The sequence below is a fragment of the Chelmon rostratus genome, chromosome 15 (assembly GCF_017976325.1).
Source record: "Chelmon rostratus isolate fCheRos1 chromosome 15, fCheRos1.pri, whole genome shotgun sequence".
Lineage (NCBI taxonomy): Eukaryota > Metazoa > Chordata > Actinopteri > Chaetodontiformes > Chaetodontidae > Chelmon > Chelmon rostratus.
The window spans coordinates 3,683,771-3,708,820 of NC_055672.1; the positions used below are offsets into that span (position 1 = coordinate 3,683,771).

The 25,050-nt window shown below is 43.5% G+C and overlaps 1 protein-coding gene across 3 annotated transcripts in view; it reads left to right on the forward strand.

Moving 5' to 3' along the window:
• Positions 1–25,050, forward strand: part of slc4a11 (solute carrier family 4 member 11) — an 83,808-nt gene that overhangs the window by 11,302 nt on the left and 47,456 nt on the right. The window contains exons 2-3 of one of the 3 annotated variants that reach the window (XM_041953550.1): positions 14,044–14,094; positions 18,769–18,885. In XM_041953550.1, coding sequence (XP_041809484.1) covers positions 14,044–14,094; positions 18,769–18,885 — 168 coding nt within the window. The remainder of the gene's footprint in view (positions 1–14,043; positions 14,095–18,768; positions 18,886–25,050) is intronic. The other 2 variants (XM_041953552.1, XM_041953551.1) reach the window with 2 other exon arrangements.

Genomic DNA, 25,050 nt, shown 5'->3' on the forward strand with positions numbered 1-25,050 from the left:
AATTAATGTTTTTTTGGCAGTCACTTGTCACAGTGTGGAGTTCCAGACTTCAGTGTCTCTGCGTTTCCTTGTTAACAATGTGAGCGTCCCTCACTGGAAACACGCAGCAGCGCTCGCTGCAAACACGCGCTTCATTATACCCTTGAGTTTGAATGCGGAGTTCTACCAATCTGCTTCAAGGAAACCGAAAGGACGGAGAGAGATTTTTTTCTGCCGATGTGACTCATTGTACTTCAAGGTTCTTTGGATAAAAGCGTTCATCAAATAATGCGGTGTTTACCTCGGATGCTTGGCTGGAGGACAGTACGGGCTTGTTTAGCTCAGTGGATTTTTTAAGGACTTAATTGGCAAAACATATTGACAACCTACAGATAATACTGATAAGCTCATATTTGCATGTGGCGAAATGATGACAAGACATCAAATGCAAGACAAAGAGGAAATATTTAGAGATTTTGGTGAAAACCAGTGAAAAACAGACATTAATTCAAAAGCTTATTATTAAATCCCTTGGAAACAGTGTATAATAAGGGATAATGGTTAGTTTCATTTCATCCTCTCAACTAACTGATTATTCATTTGGTCTAAAAACTGGTCATAAAATACTGAATAGGGGCTGTTACAGATAACAAAAGCCCAAGGTGAAGTCTTCACGTGTCTTTTTTCAGTCCAGAAACCAAAGATAGCCAGTTTAATACGACATAAACCAGGAAAATTTACAATATTTAGCAAATGTGCTGAAAAAAATGCAGTTAATTGACTCCCAGAATAGCTGCTGATTAATTTTCCGTCGATGAATTAGTTGTTCAAACAACTAACAGAGAATGTGAGACCTTTTCAGTGTATTTCATTTGCTGACTGTCTTTTTGTCTATAATGACCGTATATAGTCTACTCTGGTTTGAAATATTGATTAAAAATGCAGGTTCACATCGACAGTATATGTGCCGCCTCTGGAAAGGTGAGATTTTATCGAGTGCTGGCTTCTGAAATTGAAATCGGTCGGTCTGTATCTCACTTTTAAGCTGCTGCGGTTTAAGATTCAGCGTGAGTTAACATCACAGAGTACGTATGGAAAGAAAGGAAGTGACCTGTGGGAAGGCTTTCGGTGAGAGCTGACAAATGAGCGGCAAATTGCCGTGAAAGTGCGAGACTGCGAATGTGACGAGAAACCAGCAAAGACGTGTCCAGATGGAGCCGGCACGAACGTGACCGTGACCTTGTGGGGGTAAGATTTGTTTAAGAATCGAGCCAAATCACGTTTCCTCACAAATTCCACCGCCCAAACCAGATTTGGCTCGGAGCTACACCTCGCTGATGTGGTCGCCTTTCAGCAGCCCCGTGGTTACAGCATCGCGCCAGAGCGGCTTCCCACCTCAGCAATCAGTCCGTCCAGTTTTGACTTCTTATCTGGAACAAGATTACAGAGGAGTCCCTTCACCACCAGCTCCCTCGAGAGGCTTTCCCCGGCCAGCGTGATGTGGATTTGCCCTCACCTGGAGATGGAAAGGATAAGATCTCAAATACAAGGAGGTGCACTCCTTCATAAGGAGTCTGTACGTTCCCTTAGAGGTAGGATAATGATCAGAGATGTTCGGGAGGAGCTTGGAGTGCAGCGGGCGCAGTTGGCCGTCACTCAGGGAGTTAATGTGCTGGTGTAGCGCCCGCAACGGCTTCTGTCTCCATTGAATTCTCCTGAATTCATGAAATGCAGAAATCCAGGTTCAGACCTGCGGAACAAAACGCTGGGCTTGCCCTCTCACCTAACGTTGCACCTCCTGGGAAACACCATGCAAACACGTACTGTAAATTGCCGTTTACAATGTGTGTGGAATCAGCACGCCGGCTGCAGCTCTTTCAGATTCACGCGGGATAAAAAGAAGGCGAATAAAGGCCGAACGTGGGCCTGCTGCTCAAAGCGTGTACACGAGCAAACAGAGCAGCTCAGAGCGGAGCATCGGGAGGAATTCCCTCTCCGCCTGGGCTCTCTCAACGACCGCAGCTCCAGAGAGGACGGGTGCCAAGACGGCCTGTGGGCACAATTAGCCAACAAAAGGCCCGGCCCCCTCCTCGGTGCCGGCCCAGCCCTCGTAGATTCCCCTACAAACGCAGCGGGGGCAGCGTTTAATCTCTTGCCCTCTTCACTTCTCAGCCTCACTTCTCTCTTAAATTCCAGGGTTTGTCCCTCCTGGGGGTTCTGGCGTCTGTTTTGCATGTACCTGCAGCGCACTGCCCTGCACAGACCAGCCTGCGAGGGGAGGAAGGGTGGCTCAACCTGGCTGCTTTATGCACACACCAAGGGTCATATAAGTTGACTTTCTGCCGTCTTGGAACGTTTAAATACACAGCTTCTTTTTTTTAATGCAGTTCAGGCAGTAATGAGCGATTCTCAGCAATAAAGTCGTCCACAACTGCTTGTAGAGCGTATAAGGTCCTTCCCTTTCAGCTGATTAAAATACCCGAAGCCATCAAACGGTTGTATTACATCTGCGCTCTTAAAGAAACACACTGTGTAATTAAACGAAGGTCAAACAGCGCAGGTACCTGCCTTTAGAAATGCACCCTTTTATTGATTTATCTTGGCAATAAGTGGCTCAGTTTTGGCCATCAGGCGGCCAGTTTGTGGCTTTTCTCACAGGATTTGCAGTTTTAATGCTCACTAAAATCATTTTTAATCTCTCAAGTAAACAACATGGGCAACAGACAGAAGTGATGGAAGCACTTTAGTGTTTTTGAAGTTGCTAGCTTATTAGCTGGAGCCAAAGCACACAGATATCTTTGTTCTCTAACATTTCAGGAGGAGAGAAATGTACGTCCTGAAATGTAAATTCAACTTACGAAGCTCATTCTTATTCCTCTATTAGCACTTGGTGATGCATATTTGTTTCTTGCTCCACTCTCAACTCCTAAACCTCCTGCTGCTTTTAACAGGGATTAGAGGTGATGGCCATTATTTAAGCTCCCAACCCCGCTGATGCTGTACTTCTGCTAAAAATACATCCGTCCGGCGTTAGCCTCTTCTCCATTAAAGTTAGCAAAACGAGTTCCATTCACATGCTTTTGTGCCTGGAGTTGAGACTTGTGATTACACTTTTTTTTTTTCAGTTTTAGGAAATTACAGTGTGAAGTATGTGCTTCTAATCTTTTACTGGTCCCATTGTCTTCTTTTAATGAGTGAAGAGCATTTACAGACCTTCACGGAGAATCCTCTCGTGGCTTTGTTTGCTGAAACAAGCTGCCTGTAAATAGTTTTGTTGTCTCTGTGACTGTGTCTGGCCGGGTAGGGAAGGCCCGGGTTTCCTGCAGGGTTTAGCTGTAATGGCGCTCTGTGGTTTGATTAAGAGAGGCGGTAAATCATATTAAACGTGAGGACGCATGCACGCCAAATCGCTAAAACTATCCCTGAATGTATCGTACATATGTGTTTTTTTCTTAAGGGCTGTAGGAAGTCATGTTGCTTTCACTTTTTTCCTCTTTTGAGAACACAAGGATCAAAAGCAAAGGGGGGTGAAAGCAGAGGGAAGGGTCGGCTGGCGTTTGAGTAGTAGCCCACAGAGGTATTTGTGGTTCCAGAGGCAGAAATCAGAAGAACATCTCAGGTAACGTTTCCACTGCTGAGCCCTTGTCTGTCTTTGTCAAACAGCTGTTGCTTACTCGCTAGTCGTCAAACTGATGCAAAAACCACAATCGCTGCAAAGGCAACAAGCGGCCGCCTGACATCTTTTTTGCAGATAACTCGTATCAGACGAGGGTTCGGCTTTATCAGGAAGAAAGAGTTTGTCATGTGGCGTGCGCTGACACTGCGCGAAGTGACGAGCAGAGCAGATGCTGCCTTGCTTGTGGGTTTTCTGACATGTAAATTGGGCTGACTGACAGATATTTCCCTCATGTATATGTTGGGCAATGATGAAAGGCCTGAGTCTAAGTAAGAGACTCACACACACACACACACACACACACACACACACAGCAGATCAGTGAAAGTGATGAGACGTGTGTGAGATTCTATTCTAACCAGTTCTGACTTCCTGCTTGCAAGCAGACAGCTTCCTCTTTTCTGCAGAAGGTTATCGTGCATCTTTTTTTTTTGCATGACCTGTTCTTCTAACGTGCCTCTTCGTGGAAGAGCTGTCTCTCCAGTCACTTCTTTTCAACCGCTGTTTGTATGTACTTCATCATAAAATGAGCGACGACTTTATATTTGCTCATGTGGCTTTTAATCCCTCAGTCTAAAACGTGCAGGGGAACTTACTTTTAATATAAGATTTCTCATTTGTAGATGTCAGATAACCTGTATTGTATGGGTGCATTAAAAAGCCATGAGGAAGTTAATGCTGTTCTATTCTAAATCTGTTATTGTATTAAAGGAAAAAGTCTATTTCTTTTTATTTCTTTTTATAACTCTTTAAAGGCGCACAGCTATAATCAGGGGTCAGTTACTCAGGTGAGCACCAGGAGCTGGTGTTTGGTACTCACCCCCTCACTGTCCTTCTCTTCATCTCCCAGCATGGTAGATGATGAAGATGCACCTCCCAGTCTCTGGTTGAGCCACAGGTTACCTGTCTCCATCCACAGGTCAGCGGCTGTCCTTAGGTCACATGTCTCTGTGGTCGTCTTTGACGGGTGAATGAAGGTCATGGCAGAAGGACTTGATCTGGATTTGGTCTTTCTTATGCTGAGGTGTGAAAATCCCCTCTCGCATGCAGCACTGCTCAAAGACAGCGGAAGTTCAACCAGCTTGTTGATGTTGGAGTAAGAATCTGGATTACTTATTATTTGGACCAAGTCATACTCAGGCATTTTCCTGCTCGCATTAAGCGCATCCATTTAGTCGCCAATCAATCCATCAAAGAGCAACACCCAAGATTCAGAGGACAGACACTTTGCTCTGAACTCCCCGCTGATAGATGTGCAATGGTCTGCATTGTCCATGTTCGCCCTTCACGTCAATATGCACCTCAGACGTTCACCCCAGAGCTGCTGCGATAAAGCAGCATCGTCGGCATAGAGGACAGAGGAGGTGTGTTCAGCTTTATGAAATGCAGGAGAGAAACATCACACTGAGCCGGCTGTTTGTTGGGCCGTATGTGAACGTCAGATCTTGCACCACATTTCGGTGCGTTCGTCGTTAGCATCAAGCTACGACACATCTTGGAGCCGCTTTTTCAGAGAAAAGTCTCAGTACTACGTCTGCAGTGAAAAGTACAGGAAAATGAATTTCACTGTTTTACAAATTGTGTTGCATCAGCAAGGTTTTTACAATCCATCAATTCTCCAAAGTACAGCACAGTAATTCATCTGGTGCAAAAACACATAATTCAGCAGCTATGGTGTCGCATTAGCAGCTAGCATCGTTAGCGGTAAGTTAATCATAGAAGAACTAGATTCTGCTCAATGGAATGAAAACAGTACTGACAGACAATGCTCCAACAAGGACATTCGAGAGCACATGAAAGGTGTCTGTTAATAAAAACCGTGGATGTAACCGTGTCAGCAACAGCCGTGACAACACCAGTCACCAGTTCTTAATCATCACTGCATATACAGTAATCCCTCGTTTATCGCGGGGGTTACGTTCCAAAAATAACCCGCGATAAGTGAAATCCGCGAAGTAGATATATCTTCATTTTTACTGTTATTTTACAATGCAATATTGTACTATAGAATGAAACAAAACGCCAAAACTTGTTTTCACGCCTAAAATGCGTTTAATAAATGCAAATATTAACGTTTTTTTTTAACAAAAACTATGATACAAAAGAGGAAATATTGTCACTCGCGTATTTCACAGTCCATCCAGCTGTGCCTCTTCGTCCTGACTCCGCTGCGCTGTAGCGTCTTTTTCTACTGAAGGCTGTGCAGGAGTCTTTGCCCGAGACAAGAACATAGTTATGGGTAGTTGTCGGCACTCTTTCTTTTTCTGAGCAAGAAGATTTTTATAAACGGACATGTCACCTTCAAAGCGCTGTAAAAAAAAAAAAAACACTGTAAAAAAAATCCGCGAAGCAGCGAAGCCGCGATAAGTGAAGCGCGATATAGCGAGGGATTACTGTACAGCAAAAACAATCACACAAATTCAGAATGTTTCATTAGATTTAGAGTTGTTATTATCAGGATTTCTTTTATTCTTTGATTTATTGTGACTGTTCCTCCAGCTTTCTCTCCCTATGGACCCTTTGCAAATATAAAGTAGCTCATTAATTGAGATGGGGGTCAATGAAAGATCTCTGATATGTTCAATAAACGCGTCAAATTAAAAGAAGAAGAAGAAGCATTTGCATGCCCCTGAAGTTTAGAAGACAGCCAGTAGGAATCACATCTGGAGCGGCGCTGTGAACGCCACCATGGATGCTGGCTGACTGATGCAGTTGTTGCAGGAGAGTCGAGTCAGGGCCGGAGTTTATTCACAGGACGGACGATGCTGAAGCACAATACGTTACTTGTATGGGTTGGCATGTCATCACATGCCTCTGCTGTGATGTAATTGCTTCTTGTTCAGATCCGACTTCTGTTCCTCAGAATGTGGTCGTATCAGCCGGCGTCACTTCGTGAACATCAGCTTTGAATCTGTCATATTTAACCTCAGTCTCTGAACTCATCATGCTTTAACTTTGCATCACACGTCTATGTCTCAGTCTATGAGTCCCAGTCCCTCACAGGGACGGGTGTCCTTGAACCTTTCCTCTCGGTTGTCAGTATGTCTCGGTTCACGCAATTTAAACGGATCCGCGTCTGATTTCACAACAGAATAGCCTTCATGACTGCTAATGAGCCTGTTTCTAAAAGACCACCAGAGCGTGAACTATGTTAAGGTCCTTAATCAGCTCTGTCCAACAATTATCTGCATGTGTGTGAGGCCTTTAAGGCCGACAGAGACGGTGCATTGACTCATAACAGAAACAAATAACGCAGTCTGAACTGCAGCTCGTCTTCACGTCTGCTCTCTGAACACGCAGAGGATGAAAATTCTGCCGATTTCAGGAGTTTATGTTCTATGTTTTATTTATTTTACATCAGTTAATGTAACTTATTTGGGTGCTTAAATTTAGAACAAAGCTCTTTAGCTCACAGCAGAGAAACCTGCAGTCCTGCACACTGCAAACACTCTCAGACACACGGAAACGAAGCAGTAAGATGGTGGAAAGTTTCAAAGAACCCAGTTATCTTCAGACTCAGACTAAAAACAAGCAGTTTGGTGCTTTTCTGTGTCGATCAAACAGCTTTTTAATTCAGGAAGTTCGAGATTCAAACATGAAGTTACTCAGAACCAGTAATAAAATCTCAGTAACAAGTCGTGAGGTTCATTACAACTAAAAAAACAAGTCAGATGCTCCGACGTAACACCTGCTGGTGAGAAGAAGCACCTCATTGGACAGAAAATAAGCACATGCAGCCCATACCGCCCTGATTTAAGTCACTTCATCTCACTTACGGAGCGCAAGTCTCTTTCTGCATCTGCCGGTTTCAGACAGCTCAGTACAGGCCGAGCACATGCGCGATGACGCTGCCGATCGCAGCTCAGAGGAGCGCGGCGTCCACAGGAAGCCGGCGTGGCGGGCCACGTAAATAAACGAGCAGAGCCACAGACGATAGAGACACCGTTCCTTTAGTTCAGTGATTTTCAAACAGCTGAAATAATGTCCCTGAACTTTGTTTTATTGATGCAATTTATTATTTTGCCCACTTTTTGACAGTGTGGTGTTTTGTTGTAGGTTTTACTACGAAATGATAATTAATGATAATATGAATTATGAAACATGGCATCCATGAAAGCAATGGCTGTTTGCCCTTCAGACAGATTCATGTAAATGTTCCTCTTCAGTGTTCACGCGTTATGGGATGCTTGCAGTAGACAATGAATCGATTAGTTGATTGACAGTGAAGTAATCTGCAACTATTCTGATAACCGCTGAAGACGTTTTTCATTGTTGTAACGTGACTGTTTTGGGGTTCGGACAAAACGAGGCATGACGTCACCTTCGAGCTCCAGCAAACTGCCAACAAATCAAAAATAATTGTCAGGTTAATTGATAATAAAAGTGCCGAGCAGTTTCAGCCGCAGTGCTTTGGCGCGGGAGAGGAAGCCGGCGATCGCTGTTCTCTCAGGCTGCATCAGGGAGTCTCCAGTGAATCTCCCAATAAATGTTTTCATAAACTTCATTATTTATTAGACGGAGAATTCTGTGGCCTACTTTACAATGCCCGAGGAGGCTTTAAGTTGTGACTCTAATTCCTGTTTGCTCACATGCTATGAAGTGTTCTGCTGGATGTTTGTAATTTCATCCACGCGGATGACACGAAGGAAACCTGAAAATGTCGACAGGAAGTGCTGGTCCGATTGCATTTAGAGCAGAAATGATTCATCGATAAATCATTTGACATTATAAATTAATTAATTAATCATGTTTCAAACAAAAATATGAAGCATTTGTTGCTTCTTCCCTCTCAAATGTTCAGATTTGCTCTTTTTGTTGACAATATTTTCTTGGACCTCACAGTTAATAGAGAGAACAATTGGCAGGTTACTTCATAATGAAGTGGATGCAGCCCTGTTCATCACCGTGGTTTTTGTTTTTGCTTGTCTACCACTTCCTCCACACTGCAAGGAGGAAAGACGTTGCTGTAAAATTGTCTCGCTCAGTATTTAGCGGTTTATTGGACCGACGCGTCAGAGATCATGACCGAGCGACACAGTTACTGCTGCACGTTTAATCTCTCGGCTTATTTAACCTGCAGCCTTTACGTTAACGCGGCAGTGCTCAGTCCACGCTGTTACAGGAATGAATCTACGTTGCATTTACATAAAAAGGTGCATCCCTGAAACGGGCTTAATGGTCATACTAACAACAATAATAACATTACCTTCAGTATGAGAGAGATCATGTGTGTGAGACAAGAAAAGACTTGGACCAGAAGGCACCAGGATGCAAGAACAGAGAGTGAGAGAATAGATGTTATTGGTGAAAATAACTCAGCGTTTGCAGAATACTGCATATATATCTGCATCCCCATCATGCTGATGGTGTAGCTGAGTGCATGTGCTCTTAAAGGTGAGTTTGACGGCTGGCTGCAGGTGAGCGGACGTCGTGGCGGGGACGTGATCGACCTGTGCTGCTGTGCAGGAAGGTGAAGGGATGATTTATGTTTCTGCGACTGACATCACAACTGAACACGCGCAGTAATAAACAAGCGGCGGCGGCGGCGGCTGTCGGGGAAATGCTCCCACGTGTTCGTGTTGACACGGCGACTCAGGCGAGAGCGGCTGATTTGTTTTCGTTGTCAGCGGTTTCAGGAAGGAGCAGGCATTTTGCAGAAATAATGTCAGGGGGGATTTTTACAGTAACGGCAATCGTCAAACAGTTACCAGGCAGATTTAACACACGGTAAAGGTCTTTGACATTTAAACCTCTTTTCCATTAGTAACCAGTGACACAGATGGTCTTGGAGGTCGCTGCATTGGGCCGATAAATCATTTTATTCCATTACGTCTCATTTGGAGGCAGAGACGAGGCGTTCCTCTGCTCTCGGGGGGATGCTGTGATGTGTCAAACCCCACCAGATAACAGAGCAGAGAATCAACCACGAAACCGTCTGAAAAATAACCGGGATCAGACAAAGCTTTCCTTCACTAACACTAAGTGTAATACAGAAGAGTATAATCATGTAAGAGTTCAAGAGACTCAGTTATTCCACTCTCATTTGCTTCCTTTTCTGGTTTCTGGACGTGTTTATTGTCACATAGGTGGTTAGCCTAGCTTAGCATAAAGACTGGGAACAGCTAGCCTGGCTCTGTCCAAACAGAGAAAGATCTGCTCAGATAAGATCAATAAAATAAGACTTTATTGATCCCCCATCAGGGGAAGTTATCTTGTTACAACAGCAGAATAAAAAGAGATGCTAAAAAACAAAGAACAAGTTTAACAAATGATAAAAAGGTACAAAAATAAAATCAACTATAGAGGATATGTACATTGTATACAAAACAGTTTGAACAACATTGCTTTGTGGCGAATGGCTCAGTTTCACAGTGGAATAATTTAAAAAAAAAACCTAAATTCACAAATTATGAATTAAACTAATGAGGTTTACAGTGTTAACATGTGAGCTGCTGGATAGAGTCACGCCAGCTGTTTCCCCCCCTGTTTCCAATCTTTGTGCTAAGCTAAGCTAAGCTAACAGGCTCCTGGCAGAATCTTCACATTCACCATGCAGACATGAGAGTGGTATTGATCTTCTCATCTAACCTCTAAATACCAACCGGCTGCGTTACGTCCCCGACCCGTCCGACGGAGCTGATCGCTGCCTTTCAATGAGCGCAACTCCACTCCGATTCAGCAGCGTCTCAGAAACGACCCTCCGCTCTGCGCCGCCGAGAACAGTCAGAGTCAAAGTGCCAGAGAGGCTTCATATGAAAAAAAAAAAAATGCAAATATCTATTACAGACCCAAGAGGCGACATCATTACCTGTGTAGATTAAAAAAACTAATTGTGGTGGGGATAAATGAATCCCCGGTTCTCTTACTCTGGAGTTGTTTTTTTCTCTCTCTGCGCTCAACCCAGAGAGTGAGGGAACATTTGGTATAATTAAAATTGTAAACTGTGCTCGTACGCTCGGCTTTGTCACGTCAAAGAATCCCTCCGGGGGGGGGGGGGGATCACGTACATCCTGACATCCCTCCTCTGAAGCAGAGCTTCACGTGGCTTCAGTGTTTGGCAGGTATGTGACTGATGGTGCCATTTTTTCCCCCCATCGGTCTGGTTTTAGCAGTCGAGTCAGGGAAATACCCGCGAGACAAGCTGTTGATCTTTGGTTATAGGATGAATATGTAAACACATTGGCTTAATGCTGGAGAAAAGCCCCCCAGAAGTCACTCACAGTCACCCCCCCGGCCCACAATGCCTCAGTAACCTTCAAAGTACCCCCCCCCCCTCCATATCTGCCTCGTCGCTCTGCGCCATCCGCATGCCGCCTGCATCCACAGGGCCGCGTGACGAACGCTCTCTGTGTGTTTGAGCTCTTCACCAGATTAAGTTTAATTCCAGAATGAGATATCCACCATTTTAAAAAACGCTGCGCCCGACCGCCGCAAAACGATTTCCTGCCCGGGAGCAGAACTCACTACAGATTATCGCTGAATGTGCGAGCGAAGTCAGGACCTTTGCTCATGAACAGAGCATGTATCGCATATCATCACTGCCTGTTAACATTTCTGTCACCTAATGAATATGTTAGGAATGAAGCCTTTCCTCCCCCCCTCGAAGGGAATTCCTCTTTTCACCTTCTGGATTGAGGCTCGACCAGTTTGCGCTCACGGCCGTGGCAGCATGAGGACGCAACGTTTCGCCCGCTCCTTCTTTCTCTGCTGGCACATCTACATAAATCTCTGTTAAGGTGATCAGGCTGAGACCAGCCAGCTCTCAGTTGGGGTTGTTTGCACTTGAGGGTTTCACTGCTTTGCATGATTTAAATGCTCAAACCGATCAGAGCGACAGGTTGAACAATGAGCTGAAGTGTCTCATCCGCAACAGGTTTGGTAGTCCATCAGTCATTTAAATCTTTGTTGTTTTGGCTCTTATTCACAGAGATTTAAAATGTTCACAGAATAGTGTTAGGGTCAACGTAACGCGTTGCTTTTGGCGATAATGAGAAATCTAACTAATTACTTCTGCGAATTACGTAGCGCAGTTACAATCACTGAAATTTAAATTTCATCTTAGCTGAAAACTGAGGACGAGTGCAGAGGATCGCAGACAAATGCAGCCTGCAGACTTTTCCATCTTATAATCCAATGTCAGTTTATGAGTTTATGGCGACGCAGGACTTGCTTTCATCATAGTAATGATGTAAATGTTTCTAATATAAACTGAAGTCTAATTATTTATTAACCACTGTGGCAAAGTAAATCCAGCATGGTGTCTATCTAAGACAATACAATTATCTTTTACAGGTAGGAAGTCAAGTTATTGCTGCCCTCTGGTGGTCGGGAGTGTTAATAACTCCTGTCACTGCAGTGATAATGGGAACAACAATTGATGAGACACATAAGATATATACATTAACGAGAGAGTTGAGGTAACTCAAATGTTGCTTTCCCTTGTAAGTAATTACTTTTGAAAAATTGGTAAAATAATTCAATTACTTTTGTGAGAAGTAACTAATAAGTGTAACTAATCAGTGATTTTCAGTAACTTGCACAATGCTGCCATCTTTATTTACAACAGCCAGTCATTTAACCATGAATTTATAACAACATTTAACCAAATCTTAACCACAGGAAAAGCTTTGTAATGGTTTGGACAGTAACAAATGACAAATCCAAAAACCATTTATGTGTCTTCTCCAGTGCAAAGGATATGTGTTGTTTTTAAATTTGCAGGAATGCTTGTGATATAACTTTTTGACAAAATGAATTCAGCAGTTTAACAATAATTCCTGAAAACCTTTGCGCGGATTTGGAGCAGTTTTCTGTGACCTCCGGTGTTGCTGCTTGCAAAAACAGCGTTCAGTTTAAGAGCAAATATGAGATAATCAACTGCTGTCATTACTAACAACTAGCTGCTTGGGACAAGGCTATTTAGCAATTTGGGATCAGGCTAGTTCCAGGAACAAAAGCACTCTTTTTTTAGACTATTGTGCAACTAATTTATCTCTCTATAAAGTGTAGCCCTACAAGGTAACAAAAGGTCACATAATGTCGTTATTACGTTATTACGTAATAACATTACGTAATATTACGTAATGTCACAGCATCGTTTGCCTCTTTCCCGCTCTTTGTTGTCCTGTCGTACGGCGCGCCGTCCTCTGAGGCCTTCGTTAACGTCGTTTGCTCGGCTGCGTGCTTGTAGCCGATGCACTCGTGTGGGATCCCCTCGCTGTTTGACTCTCTGCACGCTGCCTCGCCTGCTTTCTTTTGAGGTGGTTGAAAAGGTTTGTCGTGTTGCCGTCCGACGTGCAAACCTTTATCTTTACACCCTGTCGGTTTCTGAACGTCCAAACCACCACCGAGTAGTCGAGTTTATTCCAGGGACCAGCTCCCCCGTGTTGACATCCATGCCGAATAAAAAGGTTGAGGGGAAGAAATCCAAAGCAGGACTTACTGTTTTCCTTCATTGGTTTGTTCGTGTGTCTCTGGGGAAGGAGTGAAACAGAGCAGCATATAGAGCGATTAAAGATTCGCACACTCCTGTTTGAGTCAAGTGAAGCAAAATGGTAGATTCAGAAGCCTTTGCTGATATGTTGCACCTCTGCTTCCTCCTGTGTCTCTGTCTTCATCTGTTCCTGAATGTGCCACAGCGAGAGACGGAGGACGAGCTGTACCCAGCATGCCGTTCGGCTGTAGAAGAAATATATCCTGGCGATGTCAACAAACCACAACAAAAGCGACCTCATGATGATTTTTGTATAGCGCGGGGCTAGACCGACTTCTTTAGCTTACAGAGATCCAGGAGTTCCCTCTCGAGCAAAAAACTTTTACCAGGCAGACGGAAACAGACGCTGCCTCTAGGTGGGCGGCCATCTGCCTCGACGGGGGGGTGGGGGGGGCGAGGGAGACAGAGAGAGATGCAACAACAATAGATAATCTCAAGAGCTCACACTCGACACTTCACTTCCTCTGGTCCTCAGAAATACACCCACCAAGTGTGAAGTGGATCGGACGAACGGCTGTCGAGAAGGTTGAAGGACAGACAGACAGATGGACAGACAGACAGACAGAGACGCCGTCCATTTTCGTTAGCTTGTCATGTCTCCTAGCGGCCATTCGGGGGCAGATACCTTAATCATGAGCGAGTGAATGAATGAATTCATGAGTGACTTCCTGAATCCGTGAGATGTTTTGCACTGAAATGGACGCGTCCTCGGCAGAGGTCTGATAATGACTCCAATCTGAATTTGTAATCATCTCCCATCCCGACAGTTTGTGTGTAAAAATAATAACAAATAATCTGATTCCGAGATGGAAATGGCTCCCTGCAGGGCCTGTTGCTGCTGCCCAGTTTCACCTCAGTGATTGCTGTCTTCCTCTGTTTCTGCTCTCTTCTGCAGAGGCGCCTCCCTCTGGGATGTCCAAGAATGGATACTTCTTTCAAGAAATGGGTGAGTCTGAGCCACCAGCGGGACAAACCGACGCACCATACATTACATTTTCAACGTTAGACGGTTTTCCAAGATGGAAATCAAAGCAGCCAGTAATCAGGGATCCATCAGATGGAGATGCAGTGTGAACAAAACATGTCATCCTCTCATCATGATGCCAAAAGAACTAGAATTGTTTTTTATTTTTTGATTGAATGTTGCCAGCGCTGTGCGTTGTACAGTATAAAAGCTGTGAATTAAAGGCTGGAGCTGCAGGACAGACACAGAAAGCTCTCCCAGCTCTCACACTTCACTGCATTTGGATATAAATAATGAACTTTGCTCCGGCTGTTATGATAACGGCAGTTTCATTACCTTCAAGCCAAGGAGAGGCACCCAATTAGTATGTGCAGCACAAGCAGTCGGGACAGAATATGCTTGCATTGGATCTCCCTGCCTCCCGCAGCCAATTATTCCCCTCCTGCAACACACCGATTCACTCAGCAGCTCCACAGAGGGCCCCCCTTCTGCAGAGGAACATAACCGTGTTTATTAGGCAACCTTTTATCTGGATATAAATGCAATTACATTATTGTTGGCACGTAAGCATTATCCACCGCTGTCATCTCAGGGGTCCACGAGCGAAGGTCGGTCTGGAAATCAAACCCTCTTCAGAACCTGCGAGCAGCTTGACGTGGAAATCACACGTGTCGGAACGTCCCACGCCGCATCGCTCCCGTTGTCCCTCATTAGTGCGTTAATAGTAGATAAGTCACCAAAATATATCAGCTGGTAATGTGCTTGGAAGCAGCTGTGAGTGACTGGATCTGATTATGGCTGCACATTTTTGGCTCAAACTCACAAAAGAACCAAAAAAAAGCAATAAAAACAGGCAGTGTTCTGCATGTGTGCAGAATAAAAAACAGAAAATAATTTGAGTGACCTCCTTGATGCACGGGGATGCACTGAGCGGTGATGCATCGAGGGGATTGTGCCACAGGTTGTTATTAAAGGTGAATTATTGGATTTTAGGGCTTAATTCGGGGACTCCCTGAGGAAACTGGGAACATCTTATTTTGTGATTTCTTTAGTTAGTATATAAACAAACAGCCACACTCAATATATGGAATAATCCATGTGAAGTAGTTCCTCAGCTCTCTTCCCTGGAACTGAATGTCTTACTTTACGTACTGTGCATGTGCATTTTTGGTGATCGTTAATTCAGGCAAGGTGTCCCGTCTGTGGGAAACCCTGTGGCTGCCATCGTTTTGCTTCCAACAGCTTCGTCTTAATGGCTTGAGAGGATTTGATCACTCAGAGACAGACAGTCCCGTCCCCGAGAGCTCGATGTCTCAGGAATCCCTCGAGGGAATTTCTTCAAATTTGGCACAAACGTTCACTTTCACTCAAGGATGAACTGATTCGATTCTGGTGGTCAAAGGCCAGAATTCATAAGCTAATTATGACAAACTTTCACACAAACGTCTCAGAGGATGAACCGATGAAGCGATGCTGTTTATATCCAAAAGGTCGAAGGTCGGCTCCACTGTGACGTCGTGATATTTGTGTTCTGTGGTTTATTTTTTATTCTTTATAGCAGCATCACTCAGGAACAGAAGGCAGGCTGTGACCATATCCCACATTCGGTCCGATACTGAACTGGTGACTCTAATCTCGGGCGTCCACCTTGAAACTCTGCTGATTGTATTGATTTTCTGTGCTAACGGGTTCAACCTGTGAGCGAAGCCTCCACGTTTTGGACTGTAGCTTCTTTGCAGCAGCATCCATATTTGAAGCATCGCAGTCCACCACGAGCTGATTGGTTGTGCTGATATTGATCTTCAGGTGATCGTTGATGCACCATGTGATGAAGCTCTCTATCAGGCCTCTGGAGAAATAGTCCCTGAGTGAAGGCATCATGTTTCTCTCTGGACATTACATACATGTTAATATAATGAAAACTACAAATACACTGAATAACTTTAAAGTCTTCACTGCATATATTACAGAGTGTGGAAAGCTTGTTGTGCCTTGAACATACAGTTTATAATTTCTAAAACTAGTTAATTATTGAGAGCTGTGTCCAAACAGGGTAAAGATTTGCTTCTTTTCACTCTTTTATCTCATTATACATTGAATAGTTTGTTGTGAACTTGGTCTGTAACTAAATATCACTGACGAATCATTGATCAGTCTGCAGATTATAATTTCTTTAAATTGTTTTGTTCCAAAACTCCAAAGCCCCTTAAAATATTCACTTTACTAACACAGCAAAAATCAGCCGATCTTCATAATTGAGAGGCTGAAAAATGGCAAAAAAATTAAAAAAAATCACTAAAGCTATCAATAATCCAACTACTGTTTCGTTTATCAACTAATTGATTTCTCAACCGAATCGTTTCAGCTCATTTGGGCAAAACAGCAAACGTGAAGTCGTCGCTGTGTGCTTTGTCACTCTATAGACAAATTAATCAGAGCAATAATTAACAGATTCGTCTGTGAAAACTGAGGTTTGTTGCAGACTTGCATGACATCGCAGTGACAGCAGTTGTGTGTCTTCATCAAGTGACTCTCAGAACACAAAGCGTGAAAGATTCAAACGCCTTCAATGATGCAAACATGCTGTAGTGTTCCTGTATGTCACGGCTCCACGCGCGTCTCGGAGGCTGCTGCAGAACGCCGCACGCCGTCTGAAGGAAACACATCAATCATTCAGTGTTTTCATATCAAACAGCCCTCATTCCTTCTGCATGTTGCATGTTTGCGTTGACGGGTCAGAGTCACTGAGCTCGGCTCGTCTGAATTCAGGTACTGACTCGATTTATTGTTCGATTGACATCCATATTGTGATTTTTTAGTGCAATCAGCCCCAATTCTGCATCAGAACTGCATATTTGGAGTTTAACAGCAAAAATAAACAGATATATATTTAGCTAAGTAGCAAACATTTAAAAACTTTCCCTAAAATTGATGCCGCTGCGTCTTGGAGTCGATCTGCTCCTCCTGCTCTGCAGCCGCCGTTGCCTCCCAAGGTGATTTGAAAGTCAGAGCCCAGCCGGTGAGTCTGAGGCGCAGAGGGATGCAGGCAGGGCGACGACACGGCGAGGTTCAAATAATGTCAAGAGCTGGGGGATGATCCCGATGCAAGGCAGACTGAACGGACCGAAACTGGGGCCCCCTCACAGATAAGGTCAGCAGATAAAGAGCACGAGCGTGAGATATTGTTCTGGTCGCATCGAGCCGATCGCCGGATGGTATTTGGGAGCCCGGTGGTGACTGTAGGATAGGATTTAAGGGGCTGCTGTGTCAGGAGGAGAGAATGGGATGAGTCATACAAACAGGCTCCAGGCTGGGTCCTGTGATGCTTTCTACCATACAAATCCTGCTCATCACACACCAAGAAAACCTGCAGAAGCCCGTCTACCTGCTGGTTCATGAAACACGTCACGTCAAAACAACCAGTGAGCGGCGTCGTTTCTGCCATTTTCTTTTTGCCATTTCATGTTTAAGGTTTTTAGATGTAGACGTCCTCTGCTTACACACACACACACACACACACACACACACACACACACGTAAATAAAGACATCTTGCATACATGTACACAACATAGTGTTTAATGCACAGTACAAATCCACCAATAAATACTCCAGTGTAACACACAGTAGCTATCATCTACATTAAATAACAGAACGATCGAGCATCAAGACATTTAATCACAGTAGATCTCTAAACATGACACTGATACAAGATCCAAATCCGATCTATTATCACATAAACAGAGCTGAATTGATTTAATGATTCAGCTCTCTTAGATCCGATTTCATGGTTTCTCAGTCTTCTCTGAGTTTGACAAACACATGTCACCTCAGGCTCTGGTAACGTGTGATGGACATTTTTGCTATTCGCTCACCTTTAATTGACCAAATGATTAGTTAGTAAATTGCAAAAGTAATAGAAAGTAGATAAACAAACCTCTAAAAAAGCCTGTTTCTAACTTAAAACCTGCAGACAATACACTGCTGGTGGTTAACCAGACTGTATTTTGTGAAATGCAGTGAGCACTGAGCGCGTGTTTGACAAGCGAGCCTCCTCGTGACATCCTTCAGGTGACACTAAGACAACATTTGCATTTAATTCTGAGGCTTTTTTTTTGTTTTAAGCGCCAGATGTTTATGACGGTGCCGGGCTGGTTCAGCGACTGTCAGATAAGCTGTCACAGGAAAGCATAATTTCGTGTAATAATCGTTTGTGCCTGTCTCAACTTTTGGTAAGCACTGCTCAGACGGGATTTTACTTTAAGGTGTCTAGTAAATGAGCTTTTACTTCTAGTGTTGGTATTGTGTTTGTTTAAGAATACGGTTAAAATCCCCCAAAACACAGGATGTCTTCAAGTAAAACCTCTCTCATAATAAGAATTTATGTATTATGTATTTATGTTATAGTTAAAAATTAATTTTAGGCACCAACAAAGCATTGAAATGTGCTTACTTTATTTACTTCGACATGTAGATCAGCATCATTTCATTGTCTTTTCTCCTAAAAGTGGAGCTGACTGGTAAAAAAATGTACATTAAGTACCTGTTGAATTCCTCAACTTGCCAGCTGCTGCAGCTGATGATGATAATAATAAAAGTGCGTTTGCTGCCCCGCCTGTGAGGTCCAGGAGGTGACCCTGTGCTGTTGTGTCCCCAGAGCAGCGGGAGGTGGAGCAGGAGGAGGGCAGCGAGGGCCGAGAGGAGGGACAGGACTCGCCGATCGCCTGCGGAGATGACATCCACCTCTATGACAACCAGATCAGCCCTGGGCCAGGTCAGTACACAGAGCGAGAGGGCAGCGGGGGTTGGAGTGTGTGGTGGGGATAAAGGAGGAGGAGGAGGAGAACAGCTGGATAAGGAGAAGCAACGCCAGAGAAGTGATGAGATCAAGGAAGAAAGATGATGGAGAGTGAGCAAAGAGAGGAAAAGCTGAAAAAGGCCGAGACATAATATTGTTTCTGTCTTTAAAATGCCTATTAACCTCAGATTTGATTGACAGCTGTGTCGCCCTGGCAACAAACGCAAACAGCCCAGTAACTGATCAACTTCCAGTTCCTGTTCCTCTCGCTACTTACTCAACGCCGTCTCTCATTTGGCATTTCTGTCATGTCTTCTTTAAAGGATCGATCGTCCAAGCGATTCCTCCGGGAGCGCATTAAACAGTATAGCTGCCATTAAAGCGTACAAGCACGGCAGCGTGGCTTCTTATTTCAACGTCCGCATCCATAAAAGTCACCAAACGCGCCTGTAAAGTCAGCCTTTCTAATCCTTTGGTTGTAATCTCTGCCGTCTGAAAACTTTTACTCGCCGCCAGACTCTCCTTTTGTTGAGCTTTGATGGTTTTTTTGGAAATGTTATTCGTTGAAATATTAATTAATCAAAAACCAATCCTTGTCTAAAAATGTAAAGTGAGTCACATACTGCTGAGTTCTGTTCTGAGGCTGGATTTTTAGCTTTTAGTGCTGTTACAAATGTCAGCGGGATTTTGAAGGAGGTTCCTTATTTCTGGAACAGAACCAGGAAGTTCTGGTTACTCTATACAGAAATCCCTCATGCTCATTGGCCAGTGTCATGCTGCATGTTGAGGCGTCGCTGCAACCGCCGACGTGTTCTCACGTTAACGGACCGGTGCGAAGGATTCGACTTTTTTGGAACCTGTTGCTGCATCAGATTCAGAATAAGCAGATATTTACAAGATGATGAGGTCAAACATTCAATACATCGACTTTGTGCTGTTTCCAGTCGAGTTTGTGTCAGAGAGGGGGAGCAAATGATCACACTCTGTTTGTTTTTTGAAGTGACGTTTGATGTTGAAGTGAAGGCCGCTGCAGGTTCTCCTGCACACTTGGAAGGGGGTGAGTAGTGAGGGGCGGGGTGTTCAGTACAGCCTCACTGCTAGGTAGAGCTAATTCCCGCACACTGCTCCTTTAAGTGGAAACGTGTGTCACATGATAAAAAGGTAAGGAACGTGCTAACCGCCTCTCTGTGAATAACCTCGTCTGCTGGTTTGTTTTTTTCTGCTTGCGCTTTAACTTTTTTGGACGTGTTTCGTATCACAACATGAAGCAAATTCTTCAAAGGCAGCGTTTGTCTCTTCAAGGCACCATTCAAGAAGAAACCAGAAGAAACACGCCCCGAAAATCCGCTCTGGGGTCCGGTGGGGTCTGAGTCCATCCAGAGCCCGATGGCAGGTGTTGACTTGACAGACAGCTCCTCAGCTGCAGGTGCAGATGATTTTGACCCCATCACCGGAAACCCCACGAGTCAACAGGTTACCGTTGCCACGGTAACAGTCACAGGTGCACCGCGGGGATGGAAGGAAAGAGAGAGAGATGTGACAGGTGACCATGTCACTTGGGCTGATTCTCCATACATAGTAACACTCAAGGCATCTGACAAGAGAGCTGGAGCGGAGCAAGCTGGGAACAAGTTAGAGAAGAAAACAGCAGTAAAAACTATTTCAAGTTGGACAATGTCAGTACATCAAATACCAGAGTGGCATAGTGTAAACTGTCGTAACAGAGCAGACTATACCCATGATCAGAAATGTGGATTTCTATGACAGCGATGAGGACATTTTCCCTCCCCGCTTTCTGGACCGGACCACTTCCCATAAGTTGGACCATCAGATCAAAAACATTAGAATTTATAACTTATGCTTTATTGTGAAATCCAGTTCATGCGTCTCCATTCAGGGTTTCCAGACCTTCTGGAGTTGACAAACTGTTCGGTTATAGCAGAGTTTTCCCTGTTGATTGTTGGTCTCATCCATGCATGTGATAACACTATAAAGCAGGATCTTTAGCTTTAGCATTCAATCATTTCAATACCACGCTGATTGCAAATTATGCAAAAATAATGCATGTGTGCTTAAAGAAATTACACAAATCAACTTACCCTGGCTTTAACAATTTGCTACGGCTGCTATCAGTGCTTCTGCTACTGCTAATATCACTACTACTATAATAATGTTTCTTATTTTGCCATAATTTGTCAAGAAAGGAGCCGAGAAAGTTAAGATAGTTTCACATTACTGCACAAGTGTGTTTACTTTAGTGAATACACAATTAAAACATACAATAGGACAAAGTTTGAATCCTGGAAAAGAAGAAACTTCATCTCACTGATGCAAAAAAAATCATTTAAAAGCCCAAAATACCACAATACGCCCAGAAATATTGTATGGGTATTAACTCTATAGCAAAATCTCTGACGTTAGATGATTTAGATCACCTGGTGCTATATAATCGCATATCACTCACCCCTCATCGTAAGCCACTGATTCACACCCCTGGCGTTAGTGTGAGCCATGCGCCTGAACCTGCAGTGTTTTACTGCACTCATCTCCCTCTCTGCAGCTGTAACATGTTGAATTCTCACTGCTGTCAATTCTCACCCGCAGGTGCAGAGCGTTTGTCATGCCCAGCAGTGTCTGTTCCCAGATTTTCAGTGCATTATTCATTGACAGCGCAGCTGAATGTTGATCAGCGCGGTTTGTTTTTATTCCCGCTTCCTCCCCGTAAGTCTAGCTGTCACATGCGTTTGATCCCGGTGTCGTCAGCTGCTCTTCTGCTTTTAATTTATGTCGCTAATTATTAGGTTATTTTATTATTCCACATCAGCAGGCCGCTGTGGAATACGTCCTCCATATCAAATCAATGCGAGACTCCGAACAGGACTTTTAATCACATCCTGTCTGGCTACATAAGCAGCAGTTGGAAAAGCAAATAGCGTAGTGATTACATCAGACCCAGAGACAGCAGCTCCTACCTAAATCTAATTTCCAAAACATCTCTCTGATATAATTAATGAATTTCTCTCCCTCTGTTTAACAGTGGCTCCTTTCATGAGAAAATGTGGCTTTGGATGCTTTTTATCATGCTGCTCTATGATACTCTCCCTGGTTTCTGGGACAGTATTCAATCTTGACCTTTATCATATTGTGCCTGTTGGATATTTGCACGATACCAAAGATATGTTTCATAATGGCTTCCAACATTTGAGTTATTTAAAGAGCATTTTTCATTTAATGTCCCACATATGAGCTCGGCCTCCCAAGTGCTGCAGCGATCCTGTTTTTTTTTACCACAGTGCCGTCATCGTCCAGAGGAAAAACTCGTCTTTGAATTGTTCTTTCTGGTTTGCTCATCCGTCTTTTTCATGTTTTGTGTGTTCCGTGTTAAAAACACCAGGCTGCTGTTTGAATCGTCAGAACGTCTTATGATAAAGTGGATTACGGTGGCTTTGAATTTGTCACTGAGAAACAACAACAACAACAACACAAAAAAGATGAGGCGAGGTTTGTCATGACTGTCAGAATAGAGGAGAAATGGTGCTAAGACAGAAAATGTGACTTGTAGCTTCGTGGTAAATGATGCGTTCACAGTGAAACACTTTGGAGCAGCTATTGGCAACGCGGCGAGCATTTCCAGGTTCATTTTGTTGTGTTTTTTTGTTTTGTTTTTTAGTGCAGCTTCGATGCCCAATGGGACAAAACATCTCTCTAAAAGTGCTGAATGTCAAGTTTTTGTGGCAGAGCCATTTAGAAAAACGCTGTCTCCAGACTGAAACTGCTTCTCCTGCTGACTTTCAACCGTAATTCAAGAGGAAATCCATTTTGAGCAGGAAAATACACAATAGATCCATAAAAAAGCAGCGTAGCCACAGCATGGACACTCCTCTGGATTGGACCAGTCGTGTTCTGCTGTTACAGTCAGTTTCTTTAATGTGACTACATGTACAGTGACACAGTAACGCTGGTTTATTGACCTCCACCTGCCTCCATCAAGCCTGTCGGGGGTGTAGTGTCATCAAAGCAAAGGAAGCATGAGTGGCCAAACCTAATGAGTGTTACAGTACAGAAGCAACCTCATGTTATGTTACTGTCAGGGCTGAACAGTTAATAGAAAAATATCCAAATTTACAAAGTCAGGACTCGTAATGATCCTTTTTTATATATCGTATCAGCCCTAATGACTATGTTGGACCTTCTTTAGCCATGCTAAAGGGTGAAGGCCTCTGATTTTGGTGATCCCATGACGTTTCCATGTCACCATGAGTTTGCTATTTTGGATTGCTAGTGAAATATCTCAGTAACTCTTAACCATTAAATTTAGCACAGATCTGCACCAAGAAAAGTGATTTCCGTTTTCTTTATCTGCTGCCACCAGCAGGTCAAAGTTTTGACTTCATCCACTACACAGCTTGTCATACAATCTTACAAAAAAACAAAAATTCTTGGTTTCCAGATGTTGTATGTTGATGTTCCCAGAGCACCACCACAAAGTTTTGTATTTATTGTTTTGAACAAAATGTCAGATATTGGATGATTTCCCGTGAAATCCAATCATTCATAATCCCCTCAGGATGAACCGTAGTAACGTTACTGCTACATTAACTTTTTGTCCAAATACAAACAGATGACATTCCCTTAGCCTAAGCGATAGTTTGTGTTTAGTGCTAGTTAGCAAATAATAAGATAAGATAAGATATACTTTCATTGTCCCTGTGGGGAAATTTTTCATGGACTCCGTCGAGCTGCAGTTTACAGATGTAAACAGAAAAGAGAGAACCAAACAAGAAAGTACAGCAGCGACATACTTCACAGAAGTAAATATATATATATATATATATGTGTGTGTGTGTGTGTGTGTGTGTATGTATATATTTATATATGTATATAAACAAAAGTATATTAAAAATATATAAATAGTTGTATATATGTATATATATACACACATATGTATATACATTCATACATATACACACCTATATACAAGAGAGATATAAACATGTTTATATCTATATATAGATAATCTGCAGATTATATTGCACAGATAGGAATTTATTGCACCATGTATCTTATTGCACTAAGAGGTACTGTTGGTTGTTTAGCAGTCTGATGGATGTTGGCAGGAATGAGTTTTTGTAGCGGTTCAGCCTGGTTCTGGGGACCCTGAGTCTCCTGCCGGAAGGTAGGAGCTGGAACTCATGGTGTAAAATGTTAGCATGGTAGCACACTAAACTTAGATCGTGATCGAAGCATCCATGTCTTACACAGTTATTGATAGATTACGCTCTGTCCACACATACACACATAGTGCAGGTACCTGCAGAAAGCTCACCTTCCTCGTCTGAAGGCTAAAGAGACAATAATACGTTCTGCTTCGGGTCGGTGTGTATGTGGAATCAGACAATGATCAAACAAAGGAAGTGATGGCAGTTGTTCAAACGAGTGCTGACGATTAGAAATTGGAGATCTTACCGGACATGTTGTCATCTGATAATACTGGGATGTTGTCCTTTTGTGTTTTTCATCATTTTGACACGATCCTACCCATTCTCCCCCCTTCAGAGAACTTTGCCATAAAGTTGTCAAATGCTCTCCGTAAATAGAATTGATTTCATGATTATATTTCTGTCAGTGCTGGGCTCAGTTCCATTTCTGTTTAATCAGTTTGGCTGGATATTGAAGTGGAGAAGTCATGAGGAAGGGCAGGCGTCTCTCACACTGGAGGATCGAGGCTTTGACCAAGGTCGTTGATTGACCTTGATAACCCTGGGAGGGGCTATCATTAACATACAGTTAAACGTACAGTTTAAAGGCAAACATTTTTCATTTTTAAAGTTGGATTTTATCATTTATCATTGAAAGTAAATTAAATAGAGAGTGTTCAGCATCTCCAGAGCCTTCGACCTTGCATTGTTGGGTTGTCTTGGCTGACACACCTCTTCAATCTTGCATGGAGGTCAGGGACAGTGCCTGCGGACTTGCAGACCGGGGATGGTGGTTCCTATTTTTAAAGAGGTTGTGCTCCAGTTATCGGGGTATCACACTGCTCAGCCTCTCTGGGAAAGCTTATACCAAGGTGGTGTGTGCAGGAAAGGAGGCTGCAACCAATCATCAAACCTCAGATCCAGAAGGAGCAATGCCTATTCC